General features: G+C 34.7%; 1 protein-coding gene across 4 annotated transcripts in view; it reads right to left on the bottom strand.

Annotated features, from left to right (window-relative positions):
- The window catches only part of LOC132105860 (neuron navigator 3), a 169,610-nt gene that overhangs the window by 35,710 nt on the left and 120,910 nt on the right, over positions 1 to 12,990 (bottom strand). For all 4 annotated transcript variants that reach the window (XM_059511319.1, XM_059511320.1, XM_059511322.1 and 1 more), the window contains exons 11-12: positions 9,253 to 9,621; positions 6,814 to 6,945 (exon numbers count right to left, since the gene is read on the bottom strand). In XM_059511319.1, coding sequence (XP_059367302.1) covers positions 6,814 to 6,945; positions 9,253 to 9,621 — 501 coding nt within the window. The remainder of the gene's footprint in view (positions 1 to 6,813; positions 6,946 to 9,252; positions 9,622 to 12,990) is intronic.

Below are 12,990 nucleotides of genomic sequence, written 5' to 3'. Positions count from 1 at the left end.
ACACAGGCTGAAGGGAAGAGAACGACATCTCGCCACTTCTTACAGCTCCACCCCACCCCCCACACCTCACCCCTCCCCTGGGCCCATCATGCACTCTGAGAAATGCTTCAGACATCCTCAACCAACTGGGGCGTTGCCAGAAGAGACAGACTCCAATCAAAGTCAGAGTCAGGGTCAAACTTGAAGTTTGCTTGCTGGGTAGCACAAGGGAAATGACGCACAATGACCTTAATGCGCTAAAACTTTGGGAAATGAAAATATCCAGCTCCTCTTTATAAATTCTTAATGGTCCTGATTAAATAAATGCATACTGGCCTTAACAAAATGCATCATTTAAAGTTAATTATGAATTAAATCAGTTTGAAAGAAATGACCTTGTGGAGGCAGGGCATGACAACGTCTCTTATGAAATCAGGGACAGTCAAACGTCACTCCACTGGATTGAGTGAATTTTTTTTTACTTGATTTCTGCATTGCCAAGGAAATCGACAAATAGCCACCACGAAACGCTAAATCCTCAGACCTGAGCTTCAGATACACAGCACTGCTTCTGTAAATCAATAGACTGGCACCACTCAGGGCTATAGAAGCTTCAAACAGACAAACCCACAATCACGGAAGCAGTAAACTTCATTGTTGATTAGTAATTGTATGACAACATGTAGAAAGGACAGCTGATAAACAGTATGACTGTGGTGATCGTGCTAAAAAAAATCTGTCTAAATGTCCAATCCTCATTATTCTGTTTCTACCACAGCAGTGCATGTGCCCAATCTGGCTCGGTCCCATTTGTTCCTTATAAAATAAATATAATGAGATCAATTTTGTCTGAGAATGCACTCAATACTGTCTATATACCCCCCCCCCCCCCCAAAAAAAAATAAAAAAAATAAAAAATAAACAAATAGACAGACAGACAGGAAACTAAAATATATACTACAAGTTAACATAAAATGTAATAAAAACAAATATATATTATAATATATATATATTAATAAGTTGCTTTGAATTTATTTATTTTTTATTTATATTAATATTACTGTGAATAAATAATATATTCAAGATAACATTTTAGTATTTGCTTCTGAATTAAGTGCAATGACAACATACAATTACTACTTTATATACTACACAGTATAAATGAGTCTAAAAATATATATCTGACTTTATACTATAGAAAGTGAGACTTTATATTTAGAGGTCTTCTGCTTTAAAAAGTTGAAAAACCCACTACATAATGTAGTAATGCATTTCTGCCTGGGCACTAATGAAACCTCTTGTTTGTTTATGCGGACAGTGTTTCTGTTTACATCCCCAGGGCAATGATCAATCCAAGTGCTCTATTACTTACTGACTTTGAACAGTGTTTGTCACTAGCAGAGTTTCCTATTAAATCTATTATTTAAACAGATGCACACCGTCTGCATGAAGAATTGAGTAGGAATCCCAAAAACCCAGACAATGCAAGCAGAGAAAGAATGGCTTGATTTTTGTATCATTCATTCTAGAAAACTATGCCGATAGTTATGACATACATTAACATCCCTGGGGGAGTTTGAAGAGATTTACATTGATATACCAACAGAGTCTGTATACTGAAAATTATGTAGAAAAGTCTCAAGAGAAGAGAAAATTGTATTAACATGAAACTGTTACTTCTGAGGAAAGAAACTATGTGGGTTGACCATAAACTGTCTAGAGTCAGGTTCTGGTTGATTTGGTGGACTTTGATGGATGGTCTTGAATGCAAATGGAAGGAAACACAAACCGGGAGGCTGGCAGGGGGTCTCAGTATCTGGAGTCATGGGAAACATGGATGGAAATTGCAGAGTTTTACTAGAGACTTCAAATATGTTTTCAAATGGTGAAAACATAGTTATCATTAAACCACCTTATCAAGCACCTATCCACTTTTAATAAGCAATTTAACTTGTTTTTGCAATTTCAATGCACTTTATCTAGATTATTAATAAACTGCACATAATGCACCATCATGTTTTGAAAAAAAAAAGTGTATTTTGCATTTTGGAGACAAACCACAATATAAGTGTAATAAAATCTATATATTATGGTTTAAAAATTATAACCTGTTTGAATTACTGACAATTTTCAACCTTTGTTTGATGTTTGATATAAATTTGATTAGATACAATTATAAAACAAATATCGTTTTTTGTTTGTTTTTTTAAAGTCTCTCTCTCTCAAACTCTCCCTATATATATATATATATATATATATATATATATATATATATATACAATTAATCGTGATAAATCGCTTTCAAAATAAACGTTTTTGTTTAAATAATATTTGTGTGTGTACTGTGTATATTTATTATGTATATATAAATACACACACACACACACACATGCATGAATATATTTAAAAAAAGAAGTTGTTTATATTTTAAATATATTTTTTTATAATATAAATTATCTGAATATAAATATATACATGTTAATACATGTAAATATTTTCGAAATATATACTGTATTTTTGTGTATTTATTTATAACAAATATACATTACACACATACATTATGTAAACAAAAACTTTTTAGTAATATTAATCGTTTGACACACACACACACACACACACACACACACACACACACACACACACACACACATATATATTAACCTTTAAATCTAATGGTGAGGAATCAATAATGAGTTAAAAGAGCAGCTTTGTGGAGCAGGGCAAGAATAGTCATTAATTTATGAAGCGAGCAAATGAATCTCAATTAGCGAGTTATTTCCTGCACCAAATGAGATAGTACGGTGACCATCTATAACCTGAAAGAACTCCATGACTCCATTTCAGTGTGATAAATGAAGGTGTGAGAATTTGAATCATTTTCAGTTTAGAATAATAATTCATCCTGTCAGACTTGTGTATAAAAACACTGAATCAGTCACAAAACCACATTTGTCTAATAGGAATCTTTGTAAATGACTGTGAAATCACATCCCTACAAAATCCTCCCGCTGTTTACCACAGAATAACAAAACCACAGATCAGTTTAACATCAGTCCTTCAAACACACACAAACCCTCATATCTTCGCTCGCTCTCACTCCCTGTTCACGAATAACACAACCCAATCCCCAAAGTTTTCCTTTCAAGTACAAAAATGCAGAGCAAGCTGTCATAAGCAGCCAGCCTTTTTCTCTGATTCTGAAAGCGAAGGGTTTTACTTATTCATGTCCGCTCGCTGTCGCACGGGTCCTGCTTTCTCAACCTCGGAGCTGCCGCTAGCCATGCCTCATCTATGTTGCATGATGGGAGTATTTATAGATAAAGTCTTTTAGCCACCATTGGATTAATCTCATGGTAACTGATTTCCAGACATCATCACAATGATGCATATAAAACTTTTTGTCAGACAGACACTCAATTCCCATTCCATTCAGCCTGCAAAGGCTTCAAATGACCTGTTTCATGCAAGTCAACGCTGTCTTTTGTCTTTTTAATGAATATATTACAGGATTACTAAAGGCAACACTGTGAGATTATGGTGAGATTTACTAGCAGCAGCCCACTTTTGCACGTTAGGCTGGATTTCTATGAGATTGCCATTATACGGGAGACGTGTTGCTGTTGGCCCGGGCTGCATCACTGCTTATTCAGCAGTCAGAGTTTTAAAAGGGCAACAGCAGATTGAAATAATCTCATTTTCCCCAGCCTGAGGGTTTCAAACTGAGCTACACGCCACAGCAGGAGAGAGAGGGAGTAAGCTTTGTTTAAATGCCCAAATCTCAGCAGTCACACTCTTTGAGGTACTACACACAGATGGCCGCTCAAAGCATATGACAGCCACAGTTACACTACTACACACTGCCAGTATGCAAACACACTACTGACTGGCTCTTTTATTTCAAACGGATGAAAGTTAGCGAGCCTCCAGCATGTTGAGCGATGATATGTATTGCTAACATCAGCCGCATATGTCAACACTTCAGCCTTTGCCTGGATGCTCATGTAGGCAATGCTACTTTGAGTCTGGCTCGCATCATTTTTTTTGCTTCTGTCTTCTCTTTAGGGTCAATCAAAATGGGCTAAAATACATATATATATATATATATATATATATATATATATATATGTATTTTTTTTTTGTCAGTGTTGCAAAATAAGAACAAAAGTTCCCATTTGGTGAAAACTCTTCTTTTGATACCATAAACTTTACAATTGTCTAATATCAATGAGATTTTATATAATTATTGTATAATTAAAATATAAAATATCATGCAATATAACAATATATACTTATTTATTTATAACAACATTACAATATATTACATTATATTGTATATTATACAACATAATACAAATATAACATAACTTGTCTATTTAATTAATTAATATTGTCTATTTAAATTCTTAACCCTTAAAAAACAAAAAACCCTGTACAATATTAAGTATGTTCATCATTTTTGGAAGAAAATACAAGCTATCCCCATTCACCAAATAATATAATATAATATAATATAATATAATATAATATAATATAATATAATATAATATAATATAATATAATATAATATAATATAATATAATATAATATAATATAATATAATATAATATAATATAATATAATATAATATAATATAATATAATATAATATAATATTCGGCGTCTGATCAAATCACTAACCCATAATCCTTGGAAACACCACTTATATTAAAAACAGTTAATCTTTAAGTCTTAATCTTAATCTTGTTTTGATTAATTTTCAGTATTATTCAGATTACTGCAGCAGGAACCAAAGTGATGCTGCAGATTATCAGTGCTTTGCAGAGAAGAGTCAGATTCGGACTCGGAACGACATTACGCAGCGACTGTAATGAGTCCCTCTGGAACATTCTGCTCTCTCCACCCCATAACATCACAGCGCACAGAGAACAAGCACACAGGGATCATGTTTATCTTGCCAATTAGAGCTGGTAATTGGTCAGAGAGTCAGGGGTCGGTGAAATAAAAAGCATAAAACACACAGGTACTGACTACTAAACATTCAGTAATCATTCACAGCAATAAAATAAATGATATGCTACTAAAATAAAGTGAAAGCTATCATGATTGGAGAGAGAGAATACTCAGTGCCAATCTAAAGTCGCAGGGGCTCTGAGCTGACAGTTTTCTTCAGTCACATCCCCTTTGGACAGGTGGGGTTCATTAGTCTGGGGAGCGAGGTTCAGTCTGGGGACCTTCAGCACAGCTGATCCTCCTCCACAGAATGACTGACTGTTACTGGAGGCAAGACCAAAATACGATGCCTCCCTGAGGCTCGAGACTCTGCCAGCTTACTGGATTTTAGGTTGTGAAAAACATTTGACACCGGTGGGGAATGGAAACTGTTTGAATGCCAAGAATTCAAAGCGAAGCAGCAGGTAGTCCATGGACGGAACTGTCTAACGCAAACTGTACACAGAAATGGCAAGAGCTGTCAAAATCATAAGCTCCAAACTTCATCATTGCATCATGCACTTTCAATGAAACGTACACGGATCATATCATATAAAATTTTATAATACTAATATTAATACTACTGTTACTACTAGTGGTTGTTGTTGTGGTTATGATCAGGGTTATTACAGTTAACTAAAACTAAAAATGCAACGAAAAAAGTTACATGAATAAATAAAATACAAGACAATAATAATAATAAATAAATAAAAAAACAGCTAGTTCCACAAAGGTAATATTTCTTAATTTAATTAAGTTGAACTCAACATATTAACATAAATTAAATGAATAAAAATAGACGTTCAAAAACATACTAAAAAGGAAAAAAAAAGAAAAACCACAACAAAATGACAAAAACTTTAACAAAAATATAAAAAATAACAACTATAAATATAACAATAGTATCTCAATTATACTAAATTAACATTGGTTATGATCATTATTTTAAAACAGGCTAAATAGTTTACAATTAACAATCCTACTGGTTATTCCTACAGTAAAATGAATGAATAACCAAATAAATAAAATATCCTTTGCTTGACTACTAGGAAAAAGTAAACAACATATTGTTTAACACACTTGTATTTCATTTAGTTCTCAGAATTACATTTTACCGAAATTACCGATTTTATATGCACGACCCTAAACGTCTTGTACACACTGATGTTCGGTCACTAATTGATTTTGGCCAAAAGGTTGCTTGATATATAATCAAGCAATTTTCAGTCCAAATAAGCTCTTATGTAGAAGAGGCATTATGCCGACTGCACCAGCTATGTGAAACTAACCAACAGTTGAATCCTGTCAAAATATGCTTTGCATTTTAGATTTGCAAAGATTTGTTTATATACAGATACTAAAAAGATGTTTGGCAGCAGACAAGATGCAGGTCATATGAGACTGACAGGCCGCTGTGATACCGTCTGGACCTCATCAGTTACAGTCACATCCCAGTCATTAATCTCTGCTCTCGAACAGCACAGACAAAGATCATTGATCACAGGATTGTCCATCAAACACTGAATCTCATTCATCACCTGACTTGAACTCTGTAAAAGTCTTGAAAGAGTTAGGCATCACGAAATGGTGTTACATTCATTTAAATCACGTGGATTAAAAAAATAAGAAAAGTATCAAATGACACAGTGTATGAGACCAGCAATGTAATGAACTCATTAAAAAAAAAAAATTGCCAATATCCCATGGTTATGGAAGGTGTCACACATTCATTTAAATCTTGTCAAAACTTCTTACTTTCCTCTCAACCTGTCAACACTTGGCTGTTTCAATGAAGTAAATGTATTGGTGAACTCTTATTTGTTTGATCCATGACAGGAGGTCTTACCTGTCTTCCCCTTGCATCTCTTTGACCCCTTTCTGAACGACCTCTTGAGCAGGTGGCATCTCAGGTGGGCGTCCAACATTTCGAGAGTAGAGGTCGACATTCCGAGAGTAAAGGCCCCCATCAGTGTGGTACCTTATAATTAAACAACAAAATAATAGTGAACTATTATCTGAGAACATTCGTCGTGGGTTATGTTAGTGGGTTTAAATAAAGTGAGGTTATATATAGGTTATAGCCTTTTGGGAATACAAACAGTTCACCCAGAAAATGAATAATTGTTCATCATTTACTCAAATTTAGTTTGACCATGTTTTTCAGTGTGGGCAAATGCTATTGGTCCTTGCATGTCTTGTAAGTTTGTGCAGACGCACAAATTGTATTTGAGAGCTATGACAGGGATATTCAGAGAATGATGACTTCAATTACAGCCTGTTTCTCACACAAAGTTGTTTGATAAAAAAAAAACTGCAGTGCATGAGCTTTATGAACTATGTATATATGTTTTTATGTATTCATTCATTCATTCATTCCTCGAAAATATCAATTAAATTCCAGTTTGGAATGGGAAGATTGACATTTAAGTTTTTGGTAAATTCCTTTCTTAATGTAATATATACAGTACAGACCAAAAGTTTGGACACACCTTCTCATTCAAAGAGTTTTCTTTATTTTCATGACTATGAAAATTGTAGAGTCACACTGAAGGCATCAAGGGCTATTTGACCAAGAAGGAGAGTGATGGGGTGCTGCGCCAGATGAACTGGCCTCCACAGTCACCGGACCTGAACCCAATCGAGATGGTTTAGGGGTGAGCTGGACCGCAGACTGAAGGCAAAAGGGCCAACAAGTGCTAAGCATCTCTCGGGGAACTCCTTCAAGACTGTTGGAAGACCATTTCAGGTGACTACCTCTTGAAGCTCATCAAGAGAATGCCAAGAGTGTGCAAAGCAGTAATCAAAGCAAAAGGTGGCTACTTTGAAGAACCTACATTATGACATATTTTCAGTTGTTTCACACTTGTATATAATTCCATATATAATTCCACATGTGTTAATTCATAGTTTTGATGCCTTCAGTGTGAATCTACAATTTTCATAGTCATGAAAATAAAGAAAACTCTTTGAATGAGAAGGTGTGTCCAAACTTTTGGTCTGTACTGTATATATATATATATAATTTTATTCTATATTAAAAAGCGACATCAAAATAAATTTACATTTAATCATTTAGCAGACACTTTTATCCAAAGCGACTTACAAATGAGAACAATAGAAGCAGTCAGGTCAACAAGAGAACAACAACAGTATACAAGTATAGAACGCATAGCCAGGTTTATTTTTTTATTTTTTCATTTTTTATTTTTATAAATGAAAAGACAAGAAAAGGAAAAGTGCTAGTATTAGTTGGTTAAGTGCTGTCAAAAAAGATGAGTCTTTAGATGTTTCTTGAAGATGAGTAAAGACTCTGTACGAATTTAGATTGGGAGGTCATTCCACCAGCTGGAAATACATTTCATTGTGTCAGTGTTGTTGTATCAAAACCAAATAAACTATTAAAACAATATTGTTTTATCTGAAATAATGCTGAAATATAAATATAAGATGGACAAAACTGCACTAACATGACTAAAACAGAAATAAAAAGAAAAATGGCAAACACATACAAAATTACTAAAACAAACTAAAATTCTAATAAAAACTGAAAATATCAAATAAAAACTGAAAACATCAAATAAAACTAATTCAAAATATAAAAAAATATACTTAACACTTCTTTGTGTGTATATATGAGCATCATTTTTGTGTTAATGCTCCTAGGTGTGAGTCAGTGAGTTATGAACACGTCACAGATGAGAGAACACCAAAAACATTAATGTTCTGATAATTAGCCTCATGCTTCAGCTAATTGCTGCTTTAGGCTGATGTACTGCCTGCAGCTTTGACGGCAGGAGCTTTATTGTGTTTTTAATATTCGCAAATCCATCACTTTCACGCTAGTTTCTTCAGGTTCAAGTAGCAATACTTCAGTTCCCGTGCGAGTCAGTCTTTTATAGACTTCATTTCTAGTGTTATTTTTCTTTCTCCATCTATTCATCAGCATTGAGACAGCAAGGGCAGAAGCAATAGTGCATCGCACAGTGATGTATATGTGACCCTGAGCTATTCTTCCAAACAGAGATATATGACGGTGTTTCTCACCCACATAAGGATGTTGGGAGACAGTTGCAACTGCTTCTCTGCTCTGATGGAATGTGTGTAAATGTTATAAATCGATCATCATTTTTTCAAACAGCCTTCCTTTTGTGAACATTGCATACGGCAACAGAAAAAGTGACTGATAGTTTGACCCTACCTGATGAAACTATAATAATCTCATCTGTAAAAAAAAAAAAGGCCTTGTTTGTTTTTCAACCTGGTTTCTAAATTCATAGTTTCTTACCCGCTGATATTATCTGCGTGTACATTCTTGGCGAGTATGTCACCATCGCTCCCGTATCCGGTCACATCCACCTCAGGCCCCGTCTCCAAGACCCCACCCTTCTCTCCCGGCTCTGGCCCTCGAGCCCCTGAGGCGGCCGCTCTCCTCAGGGGGGCAGTGTATAATAACCTCGAGGGGTCACCATAGCGAGCAGTGGTGCTGGCACTGGATCTGGGCGGAGCGTAGCTAGGAGCGTCGCCGGCCTGAAGACGGGGACTCGACGCTTGGCCGAGACGCCAAGACATTGGGGAGGAGCGGCTTGAGAGGGCGGGGAGGCCACGACCGTTCACTTCTGTAGTTACAGTGGTGTCGAATGTTGTCTCAAGGGTACTACAAAGAAAAAAAATAGAGGAAGTGAAGGAGATTAGAGAAGAGAATTTTGGGACTGCAGGCGGATTTGGGTAATTAGATCAATATCCTGCTTCCGAAAGAAGCTGACATGGCATTTAAAGGGATAAGGTGAGGAGTCTGCTTGACAATTTGAGGACAGATCTGTACCCTGCAATGCAGCACTGTTTTTAAGTTTAGAGAGAAAATATCCACCAAGTGTCTTGACTATTTGCACTGACTCAGACTTATATGTTGAATACTCAGATATGATTGACAACTGAGCTGATTCGTTACAAAACAATTGTATCACCACTTTCTAAAAGTTTGTGGTCAGTAAGATTTTTTAAATGTTCTCGAAAACAGTATCTTATGTTCTCCCAAGTTCCATTTATCTGAGCAAAAATACAGTAAAAACACTAATACTGTGAACTATTATTAAGATTTCAAATAACTGTTTTCTATTTGAATATATCTTAATAATATATTGAGATGGCAAAGATGAATTTTCAGCATCCAGTCTTCAGAATCACACGATCCTTCAGAAATCATTCTACATTACATTTACATTTAGTCATTTAGCAGACGCTTTTAACCAAAGCAACTTACAAATGAGGAAGCAAGTCAGTGGAAGCAATCAAAAACAACAAAAGAGCAATGATATATAAGTGCTATAACAAGTCTCAGTTTGCTTAAACACTGTACACATACCAAGGGCTTTTAAATAATATAATAAATATAAAGAAAACAGATAGAATAGAAAAAGAATAAAGAGCAAGCTAGTGTTATAATTATTCTAATATGCTGTTTTGAAAACAGCTGTGCTGCTTAATATTTTTTGTAGAAACTGTTACCATTTTTTTCAGGATTCTTTGATAAATAGAAAGCTCCAAATAAAATAATTTGCAACATTATGAATATATTTTGTCAATGTTGATCAATTTGACACATTTGTGCTAAGTAAAAGTAATAATTTGCTCAGTTTTGAATGGTAGTGCTTTCCATAAAAGTGCCGATGGGAGGGGCAAATTCTGCAGGTGATTTACTAACAATGCGCACAGTTAATTTATACTAGTTAACCTGAAATTTGGCAGTCCAAAAATAAAAATAATAAAATAAACAGCTATGAGTTATTTTATTTTAGTTAACATGAAATGTGGCCGTTCATAAGATAAAATAAATTAAAATAAATGTCAGCGCCAATAGCCCTGTGGGTAGTGTGTCGACATATAGCGTTGTGCGACAGGTGTCCCGAGTTCGAGCTCCTTTCCCCATCCCACCCCCCCTCCTCCCACTTCACTTCCTGTCTAAATACTGTCCTATCACAATTAAAAGGGCAAAAATGGCACCCAAAAATAATCAAATAAAGTAAAACTATTAAAAAAACTATTCAAAATGATAATAACTAAGCTGATACATACAGTAGTGTCTTTATAAGATCCTGCCCACATCAGATCCTTGACATATCTATATTAGACCGAGTCTCTCTCCACAGCAGGTCTTCTATCTGTAGGTTGTGAGTGTTCAGCGTGGTGTGAAGGACTCAGCTGAAGCAGAAAGATTGCCAATGTGGCTGTGTTTGATTCCTGCTCTCTATAAAATGGAAGCTATTCTCATCGTGTCTAATCCACTTCAACAAGCAGCAGCCCATCAACAAGCATGTTAGGACGGGCACAACTTTAGTCTGACCTCCTGACCCTTGATAAGTGCTCCATCCACGTCTCTGAATGCGTGACTATCAATGTGTGAACTGACGTGTGCATAGGCGTCTCCACACATCACAAGCTTGTTGATGCGGGAACGTGTGAGAAAACAGCATATGGACAGATGCTCAAATGCAGATGCATCTTGACACACCCATAACGAAAGAAGACTGTCCTGCAACAGCGCTCTCTCGTGGTGAGACAATCACATTACAGGGACATTTTTCCATTTCTAGGGTAAATTTTGAGGTGCTGTTTAATCTTAGAATGAATATAAATATTCAGCATTATTCATGAACATAAAATAGTCTGTTTAAACAATCTTTACAAGCAACAAATCCACAATAATATGAGAGTCAGTTACTTGCATGAGGGGACAACAGCAGGGGGCAAAAATGAGTGTAACTTAACAAATAAGTCATCGGCACAAGGCGATGTTGTCAGGACTACAACGCCGGAATATTAATATCCTCATCATCAAAGTCAATTCAAAATGAGTCTCATTAGTGGTTAGCTTAGCATGCAAGCAGGTTAACAAGGTCCTATGAAAGAGAGACACTTTCAAATACTGTGAAAAAGTGAGCTACAGTTTAATTGTACTGAACGATCCAAAGCTCTCATTTACAGAAACAGCTTCATGCTTATTGTTATTCTGCTGTGCTTGGTATATTTGAAAGGGTGGCCGCCAGCGCTAAGTGTGGCTATCAAAGCATGTTCTGTTTGTGTGTGGATGCTCTTGTTATGAAATACACCAGAGACGTGTGACTCAGCAGCAATGGAGGATGGATAACAAGCCAGTGATGGTCATATACATGGCTGACCAGTGTTTTTGTATAGATAGGACATCTGAGCAGTAACATTGAATTTTGCAGTCTGAACACAACACAGTTTATTCATTTGAAGTTTTTTATTAAAATAGTGCCAGTATGTGGACAAAGACAAATAAAAATGAGAAGCATGCATATACAAACATACAAGCAAAAAAAAGAAGGGTGCTTTGATCGGGTACACTGTAGGAATCATTTGAATAAAGATTACGGAAGTATGTTTAAAGAAAATACCATACCATTCAAATATTTCAAAATTTCATGTTTAATTCAATGTGTTACTTTGTTGTTTGTTTGTAGTTATTTGTAAAATTTTACTAGCAACGTCTTTGAAGTAAGCAATTACTTTAAAGAAATAAATCCTATTTATTTATTTTATTTATTTATTTATTTTTAGTACAGGCAGAAATGTATTAGATGGATTCATGCAGGAAGGCAAGGACTACTAATGTTTTGCAATCTATAATTATTTTTTAATTATTGGGGTACAGAAACATTTTACAATAAGGTTCAGTTTATCAACATTATGCATTAAATATCATAAACTAACATTTTTCACAATTTATTAATCTAGGCCATAATATAATAATAATAATAATAATGATAATAATGATAATAATAATAATTATATATATATTTATATATATATAAAAATAATATATAAAATAATATATAAAATAAACCTGACAGAAATATTAAAAAAATATACAACAACCAATAAAACTGCACAAAGCACATTATAAATCACTCAAATTAAAGTAAAAAAAAATACTGAAAATATGAAAATAAATGCAAATTAAAAATATCAATAAAAACTCTAAATTAACAAAATCGATTCATAC

Source organism: Carassius carassius, chromosome 26 (assembly GCF_963082965.1).
Source record: "Carassius carassius chromosome 26, fCarCar2.1, whole genome shotgun sequence".
Taxonomy (NCBI): Eukaryota; Metazoa; Chordata; class Actinopteri; order Cypriniformes; family Cyprinidae; genus Carassius; species Carassius carassius.
Note: the sequence above shows the minus strand (reverse complement) of the source record. Positions and strands in the feature narration are given on the sequence as shown.